Source organism: Rhineura floridana, chromosome 5, assembly GCF_030035675.1.
Source record: "Rhineura floridana isolate rRhiFlo1 chromosome 5, rRhiFlo1.hap2, whole genome shotgun sequence".
Taxonomy (NCBI): domain Eukaryota; kingdom Metazoa; phylum Chordata; class Lepidosauria; order Squamata; family Rhineuridae; genus Rhineura; species Rhineura floridana.
Window position 1 is genome coordinate 156294597 of NC_084484.1, and position 22737 is coordinate 156317333.

The following is a 22737-nucleotide window of genomic DNA, read 5'->3' on the forward strand; positions in this document are numbered from 1 at the left end:
TAGCGCATCTGCTTTGCATTCAGCCGGTCCCAGGGTCAATGCCTGTCTGAAACCCGAGCTGCTGTGATGCGGGTCAGTGTAGCCATTACTAAGCTAGATGGAACGAAGGTCTGACTTTCTATGTTCCTCAGGGGCTTTTGGTGTACATTTCGCTTTACAGTTCAAGAGTGACCCACGCGGCCTTTCAAAAGAGGGCGTAACTTTTGTAAGCAGCGATGGAGAGAGAGACGCCTTGCAAGTTATGAGAGGCTTTTTTTAACGCGCGTGTGTGGAACCGGGTCCGCTGCCTCACACATTCTACCTCTGCCGTAGTATGAAAGAAACGGGGGAGGGGGGACTTTAATTTACCCCTCGCAGCTTGTGCGCAGCGGCCGCAACAGCGAACACCCGCTAGCTTTCTCTTCCCTTCTTCGTCCCTCCCCTGCGGCCGCGAACCGCCCCGCGCCTCCTTCCCTTTCTGCCGTCGGCTCTGCCCGTCCTCCTCAGGGCAGCCCCACCCCTTTCCCATGTGCGGAACCGGCGTCGCGCCGTGTGGTGCTTGCTGGGCGGCGGCGAAGGAGGGCACTGAGAGGCCTGGCGGGTGCCGCAGCTAACGGTCCTCTTCTAATCTGGCTGCCGCCAGCGCGGTCGCTTCGAACTGCCTGTCACGGATGGAGGAGGCCTCCGGTGGCGGCAGCGGCTTCTGCCGGGGCATGTGAGTGAGGCCAGGCGGCACGCAGGTTCTGCACCTCCTTGCGAGGCAAACGGAGGTGGGGGTGGTCGGATGGGCCTCTCCAGTACGGCTGGCTTCTTTCCCTCCCCTCAAAGCTCTCCAGAGAGCTCTCTGAATGGCTCTCTTAGCCGCGCTTGCTTGGGAAGAATCCCTATAGAGTGCTTATACCAGGGCATAGTCTGAGTAAACGTGCATAGAATTGGGCTACACGTCTTTTGTTGCAGCAGAAAAGCCAAAGAGGCTTTGTGGCACCTCTAAGTCTGACTGCCTTACAATACTGTGTCATGATGAGCTTTCATGGGCCACAGATGTGATGGGTAATGAAGGTGGCTGTGTGTGTGTGTGTTTATATGCCTGCCTGTTTAACCTGTGTAGAGTAGGTGTGTGCACTTGTACACACGTTATCTTTCACTTTCATTGGCTACTTCGTGCAAGTTGTGATATCGGCTGTGGCTCAAGAATGCTTGTGGCACCATAATTGTATTGAACGTTTAGGATGGGACAGGACTCTAGTGCTTGCAGAGTATCCCATTCTCGGGTTTTGGATTTTGTTAAAAAAAGCAACAACAGGGGGGTGGTCAAGAAGGCATGTATGTGTCAAGCACAACTGCTTCAAAACAGCCCCGTTCTTATTCTCACACTCTCTTTTGCCCTTTATCTGAGGTACGGTGGGCACCTCACATCCCCATCCGTGGTACCAACAGATGGAGAAAGTGATAAGTGTAACAGCCCAGAGAATACTGAGGGCAATAGCACAGCCAGTAAATAAGGAGGGGTGTCCAAAGGATTTGAATGGAATGAAGGGGCTTAGAAGAAACACCTCTAGTTTTCACAAAAGCCAAGAAAATTCTTATTGGAATGAAACAGGGAGTTGCATGCCCTTGATACAGTTGTCATTCACTCTGTATGTAGTCGGCAGGAGGTTACAGTGATAATCTGTAGTTGGATTTCCCACAGAAATGTCACATGTTCCTGGCCCCCTTTCATTCTCTTATTGGTTATTTTCTATGTAACAGTATTCCTAGGCATACTTAGTTAGGATAAATATTGGACATTTTTATGCATGGTTAGGTATCCTGCCAACCTCCGATCAGATTCAGGGGCCAATTCAATCTTCAAGTGGCAGGTTTGCAGGAAACCTTAAGAACGATGGGGCACAGGGAGCTGCTTTATAGGTAGTGCATGATGGTACAGATAGCTAAGTACTGTCAACACTGACTGGCTGCAGTCTTTTCCAGCCCTACCTGGAGATTCCAGGGGCTGCCTGTAGGACCTTCTGCATACAAAGCTTGTATCACTGAGCTATGGTCGTTCCTGAAAACTCAGAGTACAGTGCTAGGGAGTCTCTTGATGCTTATTTTATGTATATGGTCCACACAGATGCCTTGCCTTCATACGTTATCCTGTTCATCAAAAGGTACACGAGGAGTGAGCTGTCAGCATGTTTTCTGCATAATTTGTAAATGATCCTTTAATACGGTGCCCCCTGTTTTGTTGATGGTGCAGGTCAGCCACTGTGACTGTGATTCATGACTATGTGGGCTGCAGGACGTTTGAGGTGCTTTCTTCAGTGTCTGTGGGAGCCATAAAAGAATTAATTTATCCAGAGACGGGTTTTCCTGTAGCTGAGCAATGTCTCTACCACAAGGGAAGAGAGGTAAGCATCCTCAGTCTCTTGGAAATCTTCTTCCAAGCACCCTTTTTAAAGTTGTCTTGAAATTATTGTTTTCCTTCAGAGCAATACAGGAAAGTATTAATATACAGAAAATTAACTAAGATAGAAATTGCTGTATGAGTAAAGAATATATTTCCATTATGCTTGATACTGAATTGGATATATAATGTCCTAAATAACTTGAGTGCAACATACCTTCTTTTTGGGTCCCATATTAAGATCTCATATTGACGAGGGACATAGGAAGCTGTCCTGTCCTGAATCAGATCATTGGTTCATCTAGCTCAGTATTGTCCACACTGACTGATAGCATAAGAACATAAGAAGAGACTGCTGGATCAGGCCAGTGGCCCATCTAGTCCAGCATCCTGTTCTCACAGTGGCCAACCAGGTGCCTGGGGGAAGCCCGCAAGCAGGACCCGAGTGCAAGAACACTCTCCCCTCCTGAGGCTTCCGGCAACTGGTTTTCAGAAGCATGCTGCCTCTGACTAGGGTGGCAGAGCACAGCCATCACGGCTAGTAGCCATTGATAGCCCTGTCCTCCATGAATTTGTCTAATCTTCTTTTAAAGCCGTCCAAGCTGGTGGCCATTACTGCATCTTGTGGGAGCAAATTCCATAGTTTAACTATGCGCTGAGTAAAGAAGTACTTCCTTTTGTCTGTCCTGAATCTTCCAACATTCAGCTTCTTTGAATGTCCACGAGTTCTAGTATTATGAGAGAGGGAGAAGAACTTTTCTCTATCCACTTTCTCAATGCCATGCATAATTTTATACACTTCTATCATGTCTCCTCTGACCCGCCTTTTCTCTAAACTAAAAAGCCCCAAATGCTGCAACCTTTCCTCGTAAGGGAGTCGCTCCATCCCCTTGATCATTCTGGTTGCCCTCTTCTGAACCTTTTCCAACTCTAGAATATCCTTTTTGAGATGAGGCGACCAGAACTGTACACAGTATTCCAAATGCGGCCGCACCATAGATTTATACAACGGCATGATGATATCGGCTGTTTTATTTTCAATACCTTTCCTAATTATCGCTAGCATGGAATTTGCCTTTTTCACAGCTGCCGCACACTGGGTTGACATTTTCATCGTGCTGTCCACTACAACCCCGAGGTCTCTCTCCTGGTCGGTCACCGCCAGTTCAGACCCCATGAGCGTATATGTGAAATTAAGATTTTTTGCTCCAATATGCATAATTTTACACTTGTTGATATTGAATTGCATTTGCCATTTTTCTGCCCATTCACTCAGTTTGGAGAGGTCTTTTTGGAGCTCTTCGCAATCCCTTTTTGTTTTAACAACCCTGAACAATTTAGTGTCATCAGCAAACTTGGCCACTTCACTGCTCACTCCTAATTCTAGGTCATTTCTAGGTCAATTCTAGCAACTCTCCAGGATTCCAGACGGGACATTCCCAGCCCTACATGATGCAGGGAATGGAACCTGGAAACATCTGCATGCAAAGCAGATGCTCTGTCACTGAGCTATGGACCTTTCTTGCATAGTCTTAAGAGACTATGGACTCTTAAACTTACAATCTGTGCTCCTGAGCTATGAGACATTTGGCAGGGTAGCCTGTGTTACCGAGCTCTTGTGCTGCTGAGTCTGCTCTCTGCCTTCAGCTCTAATAAGTAGGATTTCACAGTGAGCAGGGAAATGGGGTATCTCCAGGAAACTCTTGAAGGCAGGGGGAGAGGTATTCAATTCTCAAGGTGTAGTGGGCAAGGAGCTAGATTTTCAGGACTGATGATTGGGAACTGGGGCTTCATATTGCAAGAATATGAATTTGGATTAAATTAAAATGAGTAAATTCGTTTTATATAATGAGGATCTGCTGTGTTTCAAATTATGTGGAACTATATGCCACATTAAGAGATATAAACAGATAAAATTATTCATTTTATTAAGAACCTACACTGATGTAGGAGAACATTTTTTATGCGTCTATGGGCTTATCCAAATGGAGCGGGATAATCCACGGTTTCCATATTCAGTTTGTCATCTGATAGTCCTCACTTTGCCTTTTAGTTCGCTCTTTCCCAATTAAAAAAAATGCTTTTTTGCACCCGCACACACAGCGGTAAGACCCCTACATTCTTTTCGCTTTTTCCAAGCTCCACCTCTAAAACCTCCCCCTATCAACCAATTGGTCAGCAAAAAAATTACGTATGCTTCTCTCCCCCTTTGCAACAAAGCACAATATGGCTGTAAAGGAGTTCTCGCCTGGGAAGGAAAGGCTGCTGGTCGGTTTCACGCCTGCCTTGTTTGTATTCTCCCTTTCCTTCCCACAAAAATTGACAAAGCTTTCTGGAGCAGGCTTGAAACCGACCAGAAGCCCAGAAGCCCTTTTCTTCTTGTTTGCATTTGCGATATTACACTTAAAGGAATGTATGCTTTTCTGATTTGAAGCAAAACCCCCAGCAAGTACAATGAAATTGACAAAGCTTTCGGAGGCAGGCTGAAACCGACCACCCCCTCTTTCTCGCTCGCTGTGCATTGCAGATCTCACCCAGAGTGGCCGCCCAGTTTGCAGGCTGGCAAAAAATAAAATGCATCTGTGCAGTAGTTGCAGATCCCCCCCAACACCCCACCATTGCGATGATTGGTTCAATTTTCCTGGGCTTATTTTCGCACATGCGCAAAAGTGCAGATACGTGATTGGCTGAAATGAGGAGAAGGGGCAAGGGGAAATGCCCCCAAACCGCCTATCAGCTGTAAAGTCCACGGTATTGCATCCTAACTCCTGAAGGCACAGCGGATGATTCCCGATTTTAAACAGCAAATCGCATTTTTGCCGGTATTGCAAGGAGCGGATTTAACCCGCGAAAATGTGTAACAGCGCAAGACGTCATTTGGATGACCGAAAAATAATGAACACACATTTTGCAGTCATCTGGATGAGCCCTAAGTCACATGGAGAAATATGGCATCTATATCCTGATAAATTTTTGAGGAAACACTTGTGGTTGTTTGTTGCCTGGTGTAGTTGGAGGTTGAATCAGTTTATTATACTTTTGATATGTAGCATATTCTAGAATGCGGTATAGTCAATTATGTACAACATTAAAATATTTTCTTTTCAGTTATCAGACTGTGTTGAAGTTGGGGACCTTCTGACTCCTCAGAATCATGTATTTCTAAATCTTTTATCAAAGGGCCTAAAAGGAGGAGGTATAGTAAATTATATAATAAATCATCCCTTTATCTTTTCATCTCTTTGCTCCCCTTTTTTCTGTTATTATTTTTTCTGTATGCATTCATTTTAAAAATTAAAGTATTCATATTACAAAAACATTTCTACCTAATGAAAGAAAATTACAGTATACATTTCTGCAGGGTTGTGGAGTCGGAGTCATGGAGTCGGAGTTGGAGTCAGAAGCTATTTTGGGTGGAGTCGGAGTTGGTAGAAATGTACCGACTCCGGCTTCAAAATAAAAACTTTCATAGGAATTTAGGATAGTTTTCTTGTTCAGAAATTTTAAACAAATATATTTTATGTTTTCTCAATCTAGCCTGATGATTCACGTGGTGGTGATGAAATGCCTTGTGCTACCATTTACTACAGTACATTTGTTATTACTAGTTAATATACATTTGCCATTTATGAAGGAATCGGAGTCGGACAGTAGAAAAACAGAGGAGTTAGAGTCGGAGTCGAAGGTTTGGCGTACCGACTCCACAGCCCTGCATTCCTGTATGTTTTAAATGGAGTCCATTTATCTCACAGGTGTCCAACTGTTTTTTCATATTTGCCAAAACTGTAGTCTTAATCACTCTTTGTTGGAGATGGTATTGTTGTCGATTCCCAACATCTAGGCAGAACAATGTTGCAATTGTAAAAAAAACAAGCAAACTGTGTTTTTGAGTGTAGAAAAGTACACAATAATGTTTTGAATTAGTGAGAAATGTGACATACCTTTTCATTGAGTAGTTGGTGTCCAAATTTTCATCCAGTATCTGTGACCTATAATTTTGTTTTCACATTCACAGAGCTATATTGAACCAAACATTAAAAACAGTTTTGGAATTACCGTGTTTAGAACTGCAAACTCTGATTATTAAGGGTGGTTAATGTATACTTTTTGAACTAGTGCGTGTATAAAATAACTTTATTAAAAATAGATGGTAGACGTAAAGCACCAATTTGCCACAGGTCAGTAACTGTTTTGCCATGTGTGATGAGTGGTGACCGTGTTGGACATTAGGGATTTAGTGAGAATGGTGTGATAATCCATTTCTATTTCCAATATTGTCAGTAACTTTATCCTTTTCATCAATCTCTATAGCCTTAATCACTCTTTGTTAGAGATTGTATTGTTGCCCATTTCCAATATCTAGCCAGAACAATGTTGCAATCGTAAGCATGCTTACTAAGGAGGAAAAGCCATTGAACTCAGCTTGCTTGTGAGGCAGTATGTTTTGTACTGTAAGAATTGGCCCAGCATCAGCACTACATATGCTTGTACAACTGCCAGGGTCCCTGCAGAGCACACCACAGACATAGTGTCTCTCCATTTTTAAACAAGAGTTGGCGCCTGGGAACTCCTGCTGGGAGGAAGGGCAGGATATAAATTAAATAATAAACAAACAAACAAACAAACAAACAAAATAAACTACAACTTAAATGTCCCACAATGCCCCTGACACAGCATTGGTTTAGTTCAGGTATGGGAAACTCCAGCTCATGGGCCAAATTTGGCCTGCCAGGCCTTTTTGGCCAAGCCATGCTCACCTGTCTTAAATGTTATATGATATTATATATGAAGTTAGGTGTGGGGCAGGTAAAAACCTGAGTCAGCCGAAGGAGTGTTTGCAGCAGGCACTACCTATCAGCCTGCAAAGCCCCTTTCAAAGTGCTGCACAAAATAGAACTTCTACTTGAAACTGCAAATGTTCTGATTCCTGATTTGTGCTTTTCTCTAGCACTACTTGCTCTTACAAAATTTCAGTTATTGGTAAATGACGGGTCAGGGGCAGACGCCCACAGAAACAGCATTGCTTTAGGGACATGGAAGTGTTCTCAATCTTTATTTGGGACTCATGAAGGTCTTTTGGTGCTGCTAGCCATAAGGAGTAACAAATTCTGTATCTTCTTCATACTGCATTGTCTTATGCTAATTTTAAGCTTTTTTTAAAAAAAAACCTGTTTTAAATATGTGTTTCATTGTATTTTATGCTGATTGTTGTGAACCGCCCAGGGAGCTTCGGCTATGGGCGGTATATAAATTTAATAAAATGAAATGAAAATGAAATGCTAACAAGGCCTTGTCAGCATTTTTGCTACCCAGATTCTACAGTCAAGGCAGACTGACATTTCTGTCCTCAAGAAAAACAATTCAGGCCTGCTTAGAATTTATTGAACGAAGGTTTTTCCCCCCCCCATTCCGCTCCATAGTTCTGGGGCAATCACCTGCACCATACATGCAAATTCCCCTGCCCCGCTGAGCTGAGGAATGGGTATCAGTTTTAATAAAATTACATGACGTCCAGTCCTGTGCCTTTTCACTAAAAATTAGCTCCCACTGAATTAATTGAGATTTATTCCGAAGTAAGTGTTATGTAGGGTTACATCATTAGCCTGTGATCTGTAAATTAAAAATCTGCAATATGAATCTGAAACTAACAAATGCAACTGTGTAATAAAGAATAATGATTGGCTTTGTTTGTTCTAAAATGTGAGTAGAGAAAGTTTTGCTTCTGCTGCATTTCTAGGTCGATTTGGACAAACAACTCCACCACTTGTTGATTTTCTTAAAGATATTTTAAGAAGATATCCGGAAGGAGGACAGATTCTTAAGGTAAAACTGAAATATTTTAAAGAAAAGAACATGTATTAAAGTAAGAAAATTAGGACCTTGCTATTCATATGTTAGTGAACAGTAGTTTATGCATTATTGTAATTGTAATTGTGATACATTGTCCTGATTTAATGAGGGAGGACAAATAGAAGCTTCCTATTGTAGTTTACAGTAAACCATGGTTTCCCATTTTGTCTAAACCTGGGAAAGTATGATTTGCCCAAACTATTTGGTTTGCTTGTATTTGTGCAAGCTAGAATATTAGACCCGGATTTGTTGCTAATCAGAAGTTGGAGCTTTAATACCTTCCCTGAGTGAGTACAGAATAGTGTAAGAGGGGAGGGGAACTTGCAAGCCTAAGGCTTTGTACATAATGACAAACCATTGGTTGTTTTTGCATTTGAACTGGGTTTATAATTTGGATGACAATTTTTTATTCATTATAGTCTGGGGAGGTTTCGCCATATGGATTCCACATAGGATTAGTAGCTCAGGAGAATTTGAAGTGCTGATGATTTAAAAAAAACCTTTTAAAAATAACCTTAACTTATTTCTTGCCTCTCAGCATGGCAATAATGCCTTTAACAACAACAAAAAGTGACTGAACATTTGGAGTTTTAATCGGATATAAACATTGCTGTCTTCTGCTATATTGCGTCTTAGGCTATATTGCATCTGATCATTGCACCACAACAATGGTGGTTACAGTAGTCAACTAGGATTTGTGCTGATGTCATTCAGTCATGTTTGTTAATTATTACATGTTATTACTTAACGTATTTGTTTTGTTTTCAGGAATTGATTCAAAATGCAGAAGATGCTGGTGCCACTGAAGTTAAGTTTCTGTATGATGAGACTCAGTATGGGACAGAGTCTCTCTGGTCTAAAGACATGGCTCAGTACCAGGGTAAGCTATCTCTTTTGTATCTAATTTTCTTTGTGAATTATTTGTTTTCTTGTGGTGCAGTGATGTACTGAAGAGCATAGTTAACACTAAAATTGTGCAGTTCAGCTTACCTCTAGAATTTGTCTTTCAGAAGCAGCTATTTGATGTGTAAGTCGGACAGATGGGCGACTAACAAATAAAATTTTATTATATTATTATTTTATTATTATTATAATCCAGTTGCATCAGTTTGCTTATCACAATAATTGCCTTCTGACTTAAAATACCAGTTAATCAGTGTTGTTAGCTAGGTTTATAATGAAAATGAGCTAGAAACAAGTGTATGGATCTTCCAAACATCAGGTTCATAAGACTAGTTTAGAATGATAGAATCAACTGGGATCAAAGTCCACTTAAGTTTATCTCAATATTTTTATAGTATATAGCAATTTAATTCTCAGTAAATTTTTTATTATTATCATCATCATCATCATCATCATCATCATTAAACATTAACATTTATATCCTGCCTTTCCTCTCAATAGGAGCCCAGGGTGGCAAAATTAGGCTGTTTCCCAATGATCCTATATTTTTAATTTACCTTGCCTGTTACCTCCTTTTAGGTCCTGCACTTTATGTATACAACAATGCAGTCTTTACCCCTGAGGACTGGCATGGCATTCAGGAGATAGCACGAAGCAGAAAGAAAGATGATCCTCTCAAAGTTGGAAGATTTGGAATTGGTTTTAATTCAGTTTATCACATTACAGGTATTTACAATGACTTTTTTATGATGAACATTAATAATGGGCATGAAGACCATCTATGCATTCACTTGAAGTTTGCTCCAAGTTTAAAATGTTGTTTGTTCCATGTATGAGCTTGTATAAAGGGAAGAAAAGTAGTCCACCAAAAGTAGTTTTCCTTTAAATCATCTATTGAGCACTTCGTAGAGCGTGATTCCCTAGAGTATTGCAGGAAGAATGTGGGTTCTGTGATGTTGAATTTTCCTCTGTTTTTAGTAGTGGTTTACCACTTTTTACCATTTACTTTAGCATATGTGTGTTAGATTAGTGTACAGGTAATAATTAAGGATTTGTTTGTTTGAACAACCTTTATTTAAGATATCATACAATACAAATCAATAAAGGAAAAAATGATATCACATATATAAAAATAACAAATCTCAACTGGATGGATGAAGCAAAATTGAACTAATGTTATTGATAAGATGAGGAGGTGTACAGATTATAAACAGGGGACATCAAATTTTCCCTGGGGGGATTAAGAGATAAAAGAACATGAAATATATTAAGGGATTACCAATTACCGGTCTTCAGGAGAACCAAATAAAAACATATTTTGTTGGAACCATCCATCCATGTGTTTGCCTTCCCATATAAGTCATAAAAGGTCACCATATGGCAGCAAAGTCCATTGGATCCTCCAATCCTTTAAGCTCCTTAAGGCGATATGTTAGTTTTTCAGAAACTGCAAGGAAAGGGGTCTTTCAAAACCAAGTGTGCAATAAACTAAAGAGGCATATTTCCAGCCCTGGGGTATAGTCAATCGTGCAGCAATTAACAAATAGATAATTAACTCCTTATATGGTAATTCTGAGTTAGAACCAACAAAGATAGAAAGCAAACAGTCTAGGGTCCAAAGTAACTTCCCTTCCAATGAGTGAACTAATTTCTCTAATAATTGCGCACCAAAACTCAAAAACATAGTGATAACTCCAAATCATATAATAACAAGTACCCCGGTACCCACAACCCTGCCAGCACAAAGAAGAACCTGATTGAATAATATGAGTCAATCTCACTGTGGTTAAAAATCACAGGTGGATAACTTTTAGTGTGTTCTCCTGAACATCGGCACAGATCGGACAGAGGGGATGTGAAGACCACACCTTATTCTGCCGAGGAGGGTCTATGTCCAATCCCATATCAGCTCCCAGGCAGCACGGAGGGTTCCAAAGAGGGAAAATTGTGCAATTTACTAATAAGGCAGCCTTTCCCAACCAGTGTGCCTCCAGATGTTGTTGGACCGCAACTCCCATCAGCCTCAGCCAGCATTGCCAATGGTTAGGAAAGATGGGAGTTGTGGTCCAACAACATCTGGAGGCACACTAGTTGGGAAAGGCTGTAATAAGGAATACAGTCTAGAAACCATCCCCCTACTTGTGCCCCTAAATGTAGTAATAGTTTTGCTAATGGTTTAAGAGGCTGGAGCCTCATGTCCTAACCTCGGGATGTGCAATGAAAGAGCTAATTTGGTGCACACATAGCCAATTGTTCCTAAATCCCAGCAATCGCACCAATAATTGCTGCTCCGAAAGAGGAGTGCTCCGTGAAAAAAAAATCACACAATTGAGATAGGCCAGCTTAAGTAAGTAGACCTGAGAGGGCTTCCCTGTCCAGGGCCTGGAAAGTAGAGAGAAAGGGTAGGAGAGTCATGGGAAATGGTAAGGAAAGGAGTTTGCGTTGCTATTTACTCTAGAGCCCCAAAGAATAATGAAGGATTTTAAGACTTTTGTTGTTGCAGATTTGTATATGTGCAGTTTATATTTTTGAGTTTTATTTTGTAGATGTCCCTAGTATATTCAGTGGTGACCAAATTGGAATGCTGGACCCTCATCAAACACTGTTTGGACCCCGTGAATCAGGTCAATGTTGGAATCTAAAAGATGACATCAAAGAAATTAATGAGCTGACAGACCAATTTACACCTTTCATTGGTGTGTTTGGAAGCACTAAGGAAACCTTCAGTGTTGGACACTTCCCTGGTACGTTCTTTCGCTTTCCTCTTCGCCAGCAGCCTTCCCAGCTGAGTAACAATCTGTACAACAAGGAAAAAGTTCTTGAATTATTTGAATCCTTCAGAGCGGATGCAGATACAGTACTTCTGTTCCTTAAAAGTGTGCAAGATGTCTCCTTACATGTTCGGGAAGCAGATGGGACTGAACGACTCATTTTTAGAGTTACTGCCAGTGAGAATAAAGCTTTGAAGCATGAAAGACCCAACTCTATCAAGATTCTGGGAAGTGCAATAAGCCAGTATTGTAAATGTGTTCCTAGTAATAGTATAACATGTGTGACATACCACATAAATGTAGTTTTAGAAGATGAGAGTGTAAAAGATGCACAGAAGACATCTTGGTTGGTATGCAACAGTGTTGGAGGACGAGGAATATGTAATGAATTGGACTGTTTGGCTGATGACTTGAAGTACATCCCAACTATTGGTATAGCCATGTCTTTATCAAGCAATGAGGAAGAAAAAGGAGCTATAGCACAGTTTTCAGGAAGAGCATTTTGTTTTCTTCCATTACCTCCTGGTGAGGAAAGTGAGACAGGGCTTCCGGTTCATGTTAGTGGATTTTTTGGGCTTACAGATAACAGAAGAAGTATCAAATGGCGAGAGCTTGATCAGCGGCGAGATCCAGCAGCCTTGTGGAATGAGCTTCTTGTGGCCAATGTGGTCCCAAAAGCATATGCAACTCTTGTGTTGGAAGCAATTAAACGAATGGACACGGAAAAGAATTCAGATTTCCCACTGTCAGCTGAGAGAATATATAGATTATGGCCACAAAAGAACAAAACAAAAGTTCACTGGCAGCCCATTATAGAACCTCTTTTGAATGAATTGTTCCATAATGAAGTTATTTACTCAACCAGTGATAACTGGATAAAGGTAGAGGAAGTGTATTTCTCAGATTTGGACGAGAGCTTGGAATACACTCAAGCTGTGCTAAACTACCTCCAGGACTCGGGGAAAAAGGTTGCTAAACTACCCGACAATATTGCTAATGCAGTCGACCTTATTGTGTCCAGTACAAAACCTGTGAAAAAAGTGACTCCTGGTACTGTGCGGCAAGTGTTAAGAAAATCTGGACATAAGGGACCTGCTGATGAAAAGCTTTGTATCTTAGATTTTGCTCTTAGTGATGGAAACTACAATGAACTTATTGGACTGGAGCTTCTACCCTTGCAAAATAGGAATTTTATTTCTTTCTCTTCATCTACATCAGATCAAGATGCAATTTACATAACTTCAGAAAGCTTCCCAAGGTATAACATGCATTTTATATTCATAGTGGCGTAAATTTAAATGTTATTGTGTATAGGTGGATTTTCTATAACAGTGTCACAGAGCTCTGCATCAGTCTTTCTTTTGCCAGCTGGGAATGGAGGGTGCGGTAGCATTTATCCACCTACTGATTTACAGCTCATCTTTATAGCCATAGTTCTGTACATGTTTGGTGAGCATCTCATTAATATATGTGGTCACCCACTAGACAATAGCAGGAATGCATGAATGCTTTTCACACGTCTGTTTTTTAAAAAATTAAATAACACTGTAAGGATGGAATCAGGATTGGGACTATAAGAACATCAGAAGAGCCTTCTGGATCAGGCCACAGGCTCATCCATTCCAGCATTCTGTTCTCATAGTGGCCAACCAGATGCCCATTGGAAGCCCGCAAGCAGAACCTGAGTGCAACGGTGCTCTTAGCACCTACAGTTCCTAGCAACTGATGCTTAGAGGCATACTGCCACCAACAGTGGAGGTAGAACAACATGGCTGGTAGTCGCTAATTGACAATGGTACATGGTGGAGGGTTTAACTCCTCACAGTCCCAATGAAGATTGCTCCGCTGTCTCAAAAATGTGATATTCTTCCTGGGAGAAGAGATGATACAATGGCGTGTTTTGTGAGTTTGTGGCCATGGTGGGGCTGGCTTTCTACATAACCTTTGCTGAGGTATTCCTGAATCACTTGCTTAGGTGGAGGGAGAATTTGGAGAGGAAAAGAGCTTTTTTTGGTAAAAAATTATATGAAAAAATGTTAATACATTTACAGTATTTGTGCCTTTGAGTAAAAATACAAATGATTTTAGATGATCAATACTCTGTTTTTAATGACGTACTAGGTCCCTCTTCCCAGGTCTTGAAGGAAGATTACTTGCTGATGATCTGAAGCCACAAGTTCTGGCTGCTTTGAAAGAAGCTGCCGAAAGCAGAGGTAAAATATGTATATATGCCTTATCATGACATGTTTACTGAACTACGTACAGTGTAAAGTAATCAGGACAGAAAACACGTAAGAATGGATATAAATAAAGGCAAAAGAAATAAAGCAATTCAAAGGAAATTTTGAATCATCAGTAATCATTTTGTGTATCCATGAAGCCATTGTATCCTGATAATCTCACACTGTTCATCGATGGTTTTCTACATATTAATTTAGTTAATATATCTGCATTTTTATGCAGCAAATTGCATCACTTCTAGGAATAATTTAAGAATTATAATATTTGAGTATTTTGTCACATCCACTGACAACTCAGTCTTTACAACATAATGAATTGTGGAAATATGTTGAGAGCAGGATGGACTGATTTAAATCAAAGTCATCAAAACAACAAGAGAAAGACTGATTTAAATGGTTAATTTAAATTATTTCCCAGTGTACCTTTGATATTTCATTAACAAAACTGTTTACTGGTTGCTTGAGGTTGCAGGTAAAACATTTTGATTCACAACCAAATAGAGGGCCTGGAAGGAGATCTGATCAGGAGATAGTGCGCTATAGAAAAAAAAGACTTTTTTAAACAGTGCATTCGATTTCTCATTTTGTGGAAGCTAGGATTTATAATCTGGTACCATCTCCAAAGGTTGCAATTTACAGTAATGTAAAAAATGATTAAGGCTCATATATGAGTTGACCTATTACAATAAAATCTCCCATCTAAAATATCTAACACTTGATTAATAAAGAAGAAGGTGGGCACCAATAAGTAGGCAATCGATGTAAAAAGCAAAACGATACATAATCTGTTCCCTAGAGAACTGATACTAGTTGACAGATAAATCCCAAATATAGGAAGTTAGTGTAATTTATGCTAGCATATATTGCCCCATTCCTGTTCAGGAGCAGGGCTAGTACTGGCTGAGTTAACCTGAGCCTTGCAGAGGGAAAACATGTTTTTAAAATAGAACTTGATTTACACCACACTTTTTGCCAGTGTAACTTCTGCTGGGTTGCTAGGTCACATGCCTGAGTTGAACAGAGTTTGGAATGGGGGTAAGTTCTGCCTTGTTCTGACCATGCCATCCTCCTGAACATCCCTTTTTCTGGACGTACTCCAGCGTCATTTCAGCTGGAGATCCACTTATTCCAAACTCTGCTCATTCCAGTGAATCTTGGGTTTGGGTTGGTCCCTAGCAGAACAAACCTAAGTACAGGAAGATTGTGTAACTCATCCCTATTCCAAACTCCGTTCAGGAGCCTATGGGAGAGGATACTGCCAGCTAAGCTGGAAAGTGAGTGTGGGCCCCGGTTTTGAGGATTGGGCCCTAGGTCACATGACCATGCTGAACAGGTTTTGGAATAGGCACAAATCTCTCATTGCCCTTCTCCACCCCCACTACACCCATGCCATTTCCTCAGAACATCCCTATTTGGGGATTAAACTGGTGTAATTTACATCAGCTTAAGTTTTGCTGGCTGAACCCCAGCTGAGGTCTGGCTGAGTCTGGGTAGGGGATTTATGCCAACATATTTCCAGTTTATCTGAGGTGAGGGACTTGTGCCAGCTGGGAAAACCCAAGATCCATCAAACTGAAACTTTTTCAGCTTGGTGGATCATGGGTTTTCCTTGCACTGTAAGTATTTCAAAAGAAGTCAGGTTGAATCATACAAACATGGAGAAAGTATCTCTGTGACAGAAGTATATATCTTCTGTGCTACAATTACTGTGTACTGGTCTGCATGTTTTTTCCTATCTGGAGTTTATCAAGTTAGAAAAAAATCCATTTAAATCATTCTTCAGATTTAAAACTCGCACAGGAAAATAATTGCCTCACTTTATCTCACCCCATGGTATTTCAGTAGACAATATTGCAGTTACAAAATAGGAGCCTTCTCACCTTTGAAAAATAGCCACATCCAAGTGTATGCTATGTCCTTTATTCTTCCTGTGTCCTATATAGAAGCAAAGTTACATCTTGCTTCTTGTTAAAGTTTGCTGTCTTTGTTTATATCCTGGCTTTGCAACAAAAGTATCCAAATTTGCATTAACAAATAACTTAATGCAATAAAAATGCAATAATCAAGCAACCAAGATACCAAATAAAATAGTATAGAACTGCAACAAAGATTTTGACAACTGTTGCTGCATACAAAAGGTCACTCCCATTTTTTGCAAATGAAAGACATTTCTTTAGTATAACAGGAAATTCCCATTCTGTTATTTGAAACAAAATGGTTAATGTATATATGAAAAACCTTTTTATCCAACCAAAGCATTCCTTTTCTTATAAAAAACTGTAGAGACGCCTTTGTAGTTATAGGTTGCTCTGGCCCATGTCAAAGTCACCAGATCAGTTGCGTGTTATCATCATCATCATCCTTATTTTCATCCCCTGCTTAAAGTGCATTTCATTGTATTTTAGCCCAACAGCTTCTTTGGGGATTTTCAGGTAGGACTGTTGTCTGAGTAATTGCTGAACAGAAGACTAACATTTGGGTGCATTTGATTACTGGATTTCTGCTTGTCTTATTGTGCTTTTTCAAACTTAATTTACTTATACTAATACTTCTTAAAACATATTTGAAAAATAATTGGCATTGTTGACTTTTATGAAAGGTTTAGAAGACAAATATTTCTCAGGAAGCTGATGAACATTTGTTGGAATGTATATAACACCATTGTCATGGTCAGACCACTTCCTGGTGAGGTTTGGTCTTCCAGCGACAATTTTCTCCTGCAGGGGTGGGGCACCAGTCTGCTCCCAGAGATTAATGGAATCTGACAGATTCCTGACAGCTTTCAGGGGATTTTCCAGTGGATAGAGAAGGTGATCCTGCTGAGGCCCTAGTCTCACTATGGAATGGTGGCGCTTGTATGGCCATTGACACAATAGCTCCTGAGGGCCTTCTCTGGTTCTGTGGAGCTTGCTTTGCTCTTTGGTATACTGAGGAACTGTGGTCAATGAAATGGACCAGGCAAGGGCTAGAGTGTAAGTGGCATAGACCTCGCTCTGAAGATGACTGAGTGTGTGTTCAGGCTTCTAATTGGGCCTACCATGTGGTGGGGGAGGCAGCAAAGAGATCCTGTTTTGCTGCCTCCTTTGTGTCCTTGAGGAGCTGCCCAGCTGTTTTGTTTTGTGTAGTCCAGAGGTTGGTTATTGTTGACCAATGGGGCTGGACCTCTGGAGCACACAGTGTCCAGCTGTAATCAGCTGGCTACACACCTCAAGGACAAAGATGCTCAGCTCCACAGTGATTTAGATGCTGCTATTGTGGCAGTTCCAGCTAGGGTGTCCAATGCAAGATCGAACCCAGTTAATGTGGCCTGATGATGTGAACAAGATGCTTATAGTGATGCACCCAACCACCTGCTCATTAGATCCTTGTCCATCCTGGCGTATTAAAGCTAGCTGGAATGGGGTGACAATGTGGGTCGCAGGTATGGTGAATGCTTCTTTGCGTGATGCTCACTGTGCTTAAGGAGGGTGTGGCGTGTCCACTTCTTTAAAAGTCCACACTGGACCCAATGAAGCATAACAATTATAGACCAGTTGCCAACACCCCTTTCTTGGCAAAGGTGGTGGAGAAAGTGGTTGTAGAGCAACTGCAGGAATTTCTGGATGAAACTGATTGTCTGGATCCATCACAAACTGGATTCAGACCTGGCTTTAGAACAGAATCAGCCTTGATTGCCCTGATGGATGACTTTCATTGTGAGACAGACAGAGGGAGTGTGACCCTTCTACTTCTACTTGATCTCTTAGCTGCATTTGATACCATTGACCATTGTATTCTCCTGGGCCACCTCAGTGGGATAGATATTACAGGCACCATATTTTGGTGGTTCTGCTATTAGCTTCAGGGTGAGTGTTGACCCCCTGACATTTGTGCTATGGGATTCCACAAGGTACTGTTCTGTTCCCAGTGCTATTTAACATCTATATGAAGCCTTTGGGAGTGGTCATTAGGAGTTTTTGAGCAAGGTGTCAGTGGTATGCTGATGACACACAGCTCTATTTTTCCATAGTATATGAGTCAGGCGAGCCTGTGAAGGCTGCGGATTGGTGTCTGAATGCTGATGGACTAGATGAAGGCCAATAAACTGTGCATGAATCCTGGGAACATGAAGGCTCTTTGGTTCTCATGTCCAGGAGATAGGCAGTTACCTGTTCTGGATGGGGTTGCACTCCCTTTGAAGGAGCAGGTCCGTAGCTTAGGGATACTCCTGGATTCATCTTTGTCATGGGAGGCCCAGGTATCCTCTGTGGCTAGGAGTGCCTTTTACCATCGTTATCTGGTTTGTCAGCTACAGCCGTTCCTGGACAGGGATAACCTGACCTCTGTAGTTCATGCGTTGGTAACCTCGAGGCTGGATTACTGCAATGTGTTCTATGTGAGGCTGCTCTTGGCCTTGATTCAGAATCTTCAGCTGGTGCAAAATGTGGCAGCCAGACTGCTGATGGGGACACATGGCCCAAAACATATAACACTATTCTTAAAACATCTGCACTGGCTGCCTATCCACTACCGAGCCAGGTTCAAGGTCCTTGCATTAATTTACAAAGCCCTGAACAACTTAGGTCTAGAGTATCTGAGAGACTGCTTGAACCCTTATATCCTAGCTCGATCACTGAGATCATCTGCAGGAATGGCTCTGGTCATCCCTCGAGTTGGTGAGGCTCATTTAACATTGACACGAAATTGAGCCTTCAGTGTCATTAGTCCAGGTCTCTGGCATGCTCTGCCAACAGAGATTCAGCAGGCTCCTTCTGTTTTAACTTTTAAATACCTGCTGAAAACCTTTCTGTTCTACCAGGCTTATGTAGGCAATTAAGAAGATGTCTTTTTGCAACAGTTGACCTTTGCTTTTACTATATTTTAAATGTTTTTACTGGATTTTTTTGTTCTGTTTTTAATTTGTAAACTGCTTTGAAGTTTTTAAATGAATTTGTGGTATACAAATATATTTATAAGTGAAATATAAATAAATAAATTTATATTTATGGTTTAAATACATAGTTCATAGTCTTTTGTTATACAGCACAATTTTCATTATGAGCAAATTGAAAGCAAATTGAATTAGTAAAATGTACTACTGGAACTAAATGTGTGGGGAATTTATATCTGTTCATAGGAACTGTACATGGATTTCTAAAAAGATTGTAGGCATTGTGTGTATTGTCAAAGATTGCACCCCTGGGGACCCTGACCTCAGCACCCCAAGGGGGTTCTTTGCTTTTGAGAACAGTCCCAATTCCCTTGGGCCACTGCTTCCCAGGCAAACTCTCCCTCTTCCAGGATTAGTTTTACGGTAGAACTGCCACCACCCCTTGATTAGCTCCCTATTCTGAGAAAGGGGACCTCAGAGCACTAACTGAGATCCTAGAGCAGACCTATGGTTACTCCTGCTCCACAGCATTAACCCACATTAACCAATGGTAGTCAGTAGCGACCAGTGGTCAAGGACTAGATTTTAGAGTCACAAGTTCCAAGCAATACACACCATTAATAAAAGGGTAGTTTATTTACAAGAAAAGAAAGGTACATACAAAAAGAGAGCAGCATCTGGTTCCTTTAAAGCTAATTGCCCTCAACTGGGCTAACAAGAGATACACTGGCATAACAATAGTGAGAGATTCAAGCAGACAAAGGGAATACAACAAACCTGATGTAACTTAGCTACACTTACTTCAGGTTGAATGCCTGGTTCCCCAGTGGCTTACCTGCATTGTTGGTAAGTCAAGGTACATGGAAGTAGGGAACGGGAACAAGTAACTGAAGGATCACCCTTCATTTTTATTGGTTTTAGCTGGCAACAAGGAGAGGGCCAATTAGCCATCCTAGGTGCCCCTTCCGTGATCACTTCCTTTGAAGATAAGGGGGGCTAGACAGTCCCACCCAGCGGTCCAGATCTGCAATACCCACTCTCCCTGATCTCAGGAAGCAGATAAGAGATAACAGATAAGGTTCAGTTACATCTTCTTGACGTTAGCAAATTGACTGTCTGGCATTTGGACTTCTCCATCAGAGTATCAACAAAGCTCCCAGAATTCCCTCTGGTTGAACCATTTTAGCTTAACCAACTTTAACTCAAAGTAATATAAATAAATACATTTTTATTTACAGTTTAAATATATGGTTCATACTCTTTTTTTATACAGAACAATTTTCATTATGAGCAAATTGAAAGCAATTTGAATTAATAAAATGTACTACTGGAACTAAATGTGTGGGGAATTTATATCTGTTCATAGGAACTGTACATAGATTTCTTAAGAAGATTGTAGGCATTGTGTGTATATGTTAAACTGAAGCAATAGGACACCCATATTAATTAAAATTATATTACACTTAATTCATCAAAGAGATAGGTACCACTAAACAGGTTGTCCAAATATAAACCAAAATATGCTCTTCAACCTCTCTAGAGTATTTATGCTATTTAACATTTCAAGAGGAGTGAAGATATTGCTAAATCCTGACATCTAGGAGGTTGGAGCTGGAGCATTCAAACTTCTCAGGTGGTCTCAATAGTGTACAATAAAATAAAAATCTAGGGGTACTTATATTACAATCTTTTAGTGCAGGGGAGGGCAGAAGATATGGTGGGATCTGTGGATAGATCTCTGTGTGCTTTGTAGTGGATCAGCAAGGATTCTGGCTTGTAGTTTTTAAACAATAGTAATAAAGCTTTCCACCTTTCTAAATTAGTCTGCTGAGATAAAGAAACGTGTAGGGTATAGGAACTAGGAGTGCATTTTGGTGTGACAGGACTATGAGCTCAGTTCAGGTACTGACTACAAATTCCTGAGGTTGGCTTGTGCTGGGAGGCACCCTCATCAGTTTTTAAGAGTATGTTGCCCCCACTGCTATGATTAATTTGCATCTGCCTCTCATTAGTGAATCGTGGAGTTCTAGTAAAAAAACAAACTAGATCCCACAAGCCTGAAGTCTGCTTGCCTGTGCCATAGTTTCTTATGAAAACTCAAAATATTTTTACATCATTTAAAAAATCATCCATAGGTAGAGTTGTAGGTAGTAGTATCAAAATCAAAATTTACAATTTTCATTTTGTTCTCCTTGCATCGTTTTTCCATCCACCAAGGCAAAGAAACTAAAATAATGGTCAGAATGGTCAGAAGGAAAGGGCATGGTGAAAAGTGCCCTGAAAAGGTGGTTCACTTCTACTGTTAAACATTTAGAAGAAACAAATCCCCTATAGAAATGTCTTTTATTCTCTTTGGCTGTTCCTTTTATATTTCATATATTCAATGATTGTTAGCTCTTGAATTCTCACCTCTGCTCTTTTGATTTTGTGACTGTGTATTTATACAGTTTGTATTTTCTTTAATGGTTGCTTGGCCACAATAAAATGATGCTGTTATTTCGTAAGGAATGTCAATAGCATGCAGGTGTGTAGTTATACACCACATCAAAAGATTTGCTGGAGGAATGAGTTATATGCATATATGTATTTGCATGATTGGAGTGGTAGCTGCATGGTTGATATAAAAAATGAAAACAATTATACTTCTGTGGACTTGTTTGATAAAACAAGAAATTCCATTGATCCAAGAAGTAGAGGATTGTATTATTCTGGTGTACATTGAGTGACCTTTTCAAACTGTAACCAATAATACAATATTAATTTCAGTCTTAATTTCAAAGGTAGAAATGTTGATTATTCTAATAGTGCCTGCATTTTGCTTGTGTGTCTTGTACTGATCCTGGCCATCTGTCTTAAGTTAGTCAATATTTAAGATGCTCATTACCAGGATACAATACTAGTCATGAAGACAGAGATCTGTGATTGGATCTCCTCTTTAAATTTTGGCAAATAGCAGGGGATCCAATATGGACTGGAACCACTGTGTTTGGAAGGATTTTTTAAAAACCATTTTCTCTTCCAACACTTTTCCAATGAAAAGTGTGCCACTCTTAACTGCTGTTTGTCCTGTTATGAAAACATATTGTGTACACACTATGTACAAGTAAGGTTTTCCTAACAGAGCAAATAGCAGCAGTGGCGTCTTTTTTCACTGGGAAAACAGCATGGATTGAAAAGGATTACTCCCCCTCCCAGAACAGTGATACTAATTTAGACCTCTTGCCCTCTCACACATATATTATCTATTATGCCCCTGGAACTGTATTACTAGATTTTCTCTGGTTTGCTGTGTTGTTAAGGATCTCCAGCCCTTGACGTCAACACTTTCAAAAGGCCATATAGGTGTAGACTTTGTACCTATGACTGGGAGCCCTACTTTTTATAATGAGTCTACACATTTTTGAAGGTGTGGACAAGGCTTGTGCATTAAGTAAATGTGCCTGCTCAGAAGTAATGGAATTCAGTAGTGCTTATTCCATTTTGGGGATGAAATTGCAGCCTAAAGCATGTATCGTAACAGGGCCATCCCAGGTTTTATTTCTTTTGTGACTATTAACTTAGATTGTAGAAATGTTCATAAAATAATTATTGTTACAGCAGTACATCTTCTAAAAATGTGTTCTTTTACACAAAGAGATATTTGGGCTGACAACTTCTGGGGCAGTAGCTATGTTAGTCTGTTGTAAAAACAAGGAGTTGGCCTTAAAGACTAACAAACTTATTAAAGTATAAGCCTAT

At 40.6% G+C, this 22737-nt stretch overlaps 1 protein-coding gene across 5 annotated transcripts in view; it reads left to right on the forward strand.

Annotated features, from left to right (window-relative positions):
• The window catches only part of SACS (sacsin molecular chaperone), a 75832-nt gene that overhangs the window by 38105 nt on the left and 14990 nt on the right, over positions 1-22737 (forward strand). For 3 of the 5 annotated variants that reach the window (XM_061628551.1, XM_061628549.1, XM_061628552.1), the window contains exons 3-10: positions 2219-2369; positions 5474-5561; positions 8103-8188; positions 8984-9095; positions 9698-9844; positions 11665-13147; positions 14011-14102; positions 16535-16561. In XM_061628551.1, the coding sequence (XP_061484535.1) occupies positions 2219-2369; positions 5474-5561; positions 8103-8188; positions 8984-9095; positions 9698-9844; positions 11665-13147; positions 14011-14102; positions 16535-16561 (2186 nt within the window). Of the gene's footprint in view, positions 1-230; positions 695-2218; positions 2370-5473; positions 5562-8102; positions 8189-8983; positions 9096-9697; positions 9845-11664; positions 13148-14010; positions 14103-16534; positions 16562-22737 lie in introns of those variants that run through there. The other 2 variants (XM_061628548.1, XM_061628553.1) reach the window with 2 other exon arrangements.